Source organism: Temnothorax longispinosus, chromosome 9, assembly GCF_030848805.1.
Source record: "Temnothorax longispinosus isolate EJ_2023e chromosome 9, Tlon_JGU_v1, whole genome shotgun sequence".
Taxonomy (NCBI): Eukaryota; Metazoa; Arthropoda; class Insecta; order Hymenoptera; family Formicidae; genus Temnothorax; species Temnothorax longispinosus.
Genome location: NC_092366.1, coordinates 19,254,905 through 19,259,814, shown reverse-complemented (window position 1 = coordinate 19,259,814; position 4,910 = coordinate 19,254,905). Strand labels below are relative to the sequence as shown.

Genomic DNA, 4,910 nt, shown 5'->3' with positions numbered 1-4,910 from the left:
TAGTGGGGATAGAAAACGATTGCATGTATCTAAAGACATATAACGCTACCGATTTGTTTGAATTCATACAAAATTCATACACGTGCCATGCCATAAAATAATTTCAGTCATTCTGAATAATCAGTCGTATCTTAGGTAATCTGCCGGTACGATAACATTTAATTGTCATTTGCAATTGTCATTTTGTCATCAAGCGAGTGACAAGCAAAAATACTGATGATATGTTTCCTCTGTGACGTTTCTTTTCATAAACTTAAAGCGTTAATTTAAGGACACAAAGTCACCTGTGATCTGTGATGTTGGCAAAGTCAAGAACTCACAACTAAATGAATGACAGTTCAAGTAATAAGCGGATCAACTGATAATTCCTCTCTCTTTCTTTTTAACAGTTTTCATCTTACCTAATCTCGTGGCAATTGCGACAGAAAGGAAAGAGTTGTGATTTCTGCTACATTTCTCGGACAGGAGCAAGAAAAAATATCTAAGTGATTAATATGCGTGTATCTCATGAAAACGAAAAATCGATAATAGCGAGATGTAACGTGAGATCACATCGCTGGACCATATCATAAACAATTTAAATTATTGCGACTTTTAATAGCGTCCGCTATTTGCCCAAATCACTTATACAAACAATAATGCGATAAGAATGGAAAAATACTAGTTTGCTTCTCTTCGCGCAGAAATTAACATGTATGTATATGATTTATACATGCAGTTTTGTTTTTAAATAATTACCTCATTTTTTATGCTATCACATTGTATAAATTAGCATGTTACATTGTATTTAATTAAGAATATTTTCACATAATTATATAATTATTATATTCAACGATAATAATCTCTATAGTTGTAGTAAGAAATTTATAGAAAGACACGTGAAACATTAAGCGTCGTCTACAATTGCAGCAGGAATAGTGGATTAAGATTATAAGACGTCAGAGTAAGCTGGTTTTCCGGTGTAATAGGGCGTAGAGTAAGACCGTAAGCGAAATGGTTGAGTAGACCGTAAGACGTAAGAAATGGGATTCAACCATTTCGCTTATGGCCTTACTCTACACTCTATTATACTGGAAAACCAACTTACTCAGACGTCTTAATCCATTACTCCTGCTGCCATTGTATACGACGCTTTAGAGATTTCAACAGTATTACATGTATCGTTATATAAGTTGGTGATTCGACAGAAACCGCCCCAAAAAGTCTATAACAGTCGACACGCGAGATAGATTAGAGTTGAACGAGTTCTCGCGTGACGACCTCAAGTCCCTGAAGAGATCTCTAGTACTTATTTAGATTAAAAACAAAGTAGCGTTTAGTTATTTCTTCTTTTCTGATTTTAGCTAGCACCTTTTGTTTTTGTAATACGATTATGTAATGTATATTCTATACACACAAAGCCATTGTAAAGCTGTATTATCTAATAATGTATAATAGAGTGAAATGTAACGTTGGATTATACAAATCGAAAAACTTTTACTATTTAACGAGATGTTTAAATAACATCGTCCTGATTATTAAGTCAGCAAACGAGTTTCAACGTTTTGCGATAATTTATAATTTATTCAAAACATGTTAATACATACAACACGATAACATAAAAAGTGGAGTAGTTAATAAAATCACAGTATACATATAGACTCGCGAATTTTAATTCTATACATAAGAAAACGGAACTGTCTAATATTTTCTTGTTGCATTGCATGTAAGTTGACATTGTAGAAATTATTTCAATTTATCAGAAACCATTAAAGATTACGATAACCGATAATCTCATGATGGTGGATGATCTCGTTGTATCAGCGTTGTGTGTGTGTGTGTGTGTCTGTATGTGTTTCTAATCACCTTGTTCCTAATTACTGGCAGTTATATGATAAAATTCTTCACATATATGCAATTTTTTATATAAAATTATATAAAATCATATAAATTTAAGTTCTTTTTAAATTTAATTTTTTAATATAATAAAAGCAAAAGTTATTTTGCAATATAAATTATTAAGATTATCCTTTTTATCATTTTTTCTTAATTATATAGTACTCTAAGCAAAAGTTACAAATGCCAATGAATTGATGTACTATGTAAACTGTAATATGTTTGAAACAATTAATTATGTATTAATTATTTTACTTACATCGACTTCAATAACAGAATAACATTCCCTGACAAAAATTGAAAATTTCCCGAAATGTCATACAAGTGAAAACAAACAGAATTGATGCTTCTTGGAGTATCGATCGAGTGGAGTATCGAGAGAAACTCGATTAACATTCTTTTGACCCTTCGGAATATTTTATAATTCAAACGTATTTCTCACACGCTCCCTGAACTCTCAATAAATCTGTGCGGAATATCTCATTAGAGAGAGAGCGAGAGAGAGCTCTAGCTCTTTAGCGAATATAACCGTAAAGGGCGTAAAGTAAAGGAGGACTTTACGCTTTATTTTTGCTAGGCATTTGAACAATTACAGCTATCAGTGTCTATGAAAACAAAGTCGTGATATGTACGTACGAGACGCGACGTCAAAATGTCTTAAGTTTCAAATAAATAGATAAACTGTCCTCTCGATTAAGTTTTATTTATAGACGACGATACGTTTGACGTACATTAGTCGAAATGTGTTTACTATGAATCATAGACAAGAATTGACTAATTCAAGGAGAAGAAGGCAGAATTTTATAAGATAATAATAACCAATAGAACGACTATATCCAAATGCTAAAAATAGTGTTTTTCTTTTTTCGATAACATCCCTTTTAGATAAAAGAAAATCTTTATTGCTCTGTGTCGGAATTTTAGTATATATATAAATATATCTCAAAAAGTTTAGAATTTTTTTCTCTTTCTTTAAAATACATAATAAGATAACAAATAAAAATTCGTAAGATAACAAATTTAATGGAATATTATATTAGGTATTATTTTTGACTATTTATGAGAAACTGAGAAAAAATGGAAAAAATAATTAAAAACTTGAAGAATATTAGAATGCTTAAAATCCTAAGATAAGTAGTCGCGTCTCGCATGTAACATATATTGCGACTTAATTGTTTTCGCGGGCGCTGTAAATTACGAATTCGAATATTACAGTAAGCATGGCAGCAATTAATATGGCTGTAGTTTCTGGTTTCTGTGTTGCTTTGTGTAAATTTATGACGGCGCGGCGCAGCGCGGTTTTACACAATATATAAGCACGTAAGACAATAAATTACGTTCGGTACGTTATAGTTAATACGTATGTCATTAGCATGCATATCCCTAAAATAAATTTGCAAGATTGTCTTAAACTTAAGCACCGTCGACGTTGTAGTTAACTATTAAGAGGCATATATAAAATTTTATTGAGCGTTACATCATTACATTGTCGTGGATAAGATACGGATAAAGCGAGGAGAGAGAGAGAGAAGTTAAACTAACAATTATTTTTTATCTTCCATTTTATTAGCATTAAAAAAAGATTATCGTAATAAAGATAATGTCGAGAATCATCCTATCAATATTTGCCTTGATTATACAATGATAACAATTCCGTCGAAGTTACATATATGTATACAATTTTGTGTATAAAACAATAATAATTATCGTTTCGCTAGAATTTTTTAGGACACATAAATTTTTTTGGATTAAAGATTAAATCATACAGCTTCGGCGATCGTCACAATCGCTTGTTATTTGCCTCCTTTTGGAGCATAATAATTGGAGAATGGAGCAGCCATGACAAGTGTTAAGGACTGTTTACAATAGGTATAGTAAACTTTGAGTCGTAAGGAATTGACCAATCACAGTTGAATGTGAAGAGAAAACTCAACTGTAATTGGTCAATTTCTTACGGGTCAAAGCTTGACGGTTGTTCCCAACGGAACGTCAACGCACGTGGCATCGGCAAGCGATTTGCACGGTGTGGCCATTTGACCAATCAGCGACGTGTGCTCCTCTCGACAATTCGCCAATGCGTGACTGTCGCGTGAGCTGGTTGGCCGGGCCGCGGAGCAGTGCAGTGCAGAGTGCAGAGCCGGGAGCCGGGAGCAGTGCGTTACGTCGCCACTCGCCACTACTACATACCTCTCATTCTCATATCTCGTACCACATCACACACCACACGTGTGCGTGCCAATTGCCATTGCCACTTGCCACCCTGCCACCCTGCCACCAGCTGTGCACCGCCCTGCTTTTGAGACCGGGTCGCGAGTCGCGACGCGAGTTGCGAACACGCTCGTGGTGATTCTGCACGAAATACTTTTCTTCTGCGTCTGCATGACTTTTTATCAGCGACACGCGAGTATCACGCCGCCGTTCCTCGTCCGAAGATCAACGCACGCACCACCGCCGGCCGACCCGACCCGACCCGATCGCCGAGAGTCGAGTCGAGACTGTCGAGAGTCGAGAGACAGCTTGTCGGAAAAACGTGAAGTAGAGGAGTCGGGGCGTTGGGGAGAAAACTGAACAGCACCGTCAACTGCAGCAGCGAGCCAAAATGCAGGAGTCCCAGCCGAAAAAGGGGAAGAAAGGTGAGCGGGACTGACTCGAGAACGTCGATTTAACACATGTAGGTGCGTGCGTGCCGCTGCTCTGAGCTCCGAGCTCCGAGCTCCGAGCTCCGAGCTCCGATGTGGCAAGTGTCGTCTGCTTCGACCTAACCTCAATCGCGATCCACGATTCACCCGTGTGTTACGTCGGATCGAGCGACGTTGGCTGCGTTCGGGGAGCGCGCTATTAGCGCTATTTGCTTATTCTATATCCTTGTTTTATACCTGATGAGCGATAAAGATAGAATGATGCAATAGCGCTAATAGCGTGGTCCCCGAACGTAGCCGTTGTCGTTGTCCTCGTCTCCTCTAAATAACTACATGTTTTAATCTTTAGAACGAGGCCTGAAATATAATTGAAGATCAAACAAACTTACCTGTAAG

General features: G+C 36.6%; 1 protein-coding gene across 2 annotated transcripts in view; it reads left to right on the top strand.

Annotated features, from left to right (window-relative positions):
* The first annotated feature begins 3,869 nt into the window (after positions 1–3,869).
* Eif5b (eukaryotic translation initiation factor 5B) overlaps positions 3,870–4,910 on the top strand; it is a 33,604-nt gene continuing 32,563 nt past the window's right edge. The window contains exon 1 of one of the 2 annotated variants that reach the window (XM_071788296.1): positions 3,870–4,508. In XM_071788296.1, the coding sequence (XP_071644397.1) occupies positions 4,475–4,508 (34 nt within the window). In that variant the 5' untranslated portion in view covers positions 3,870–4,474. Of the gene's footprint in view, positions 4,509–4,744; positions 4,906–4,910 lie in introns of those variants that run through there. The other variant, XM_071788297.1, reaches the window with a different exon arrangement.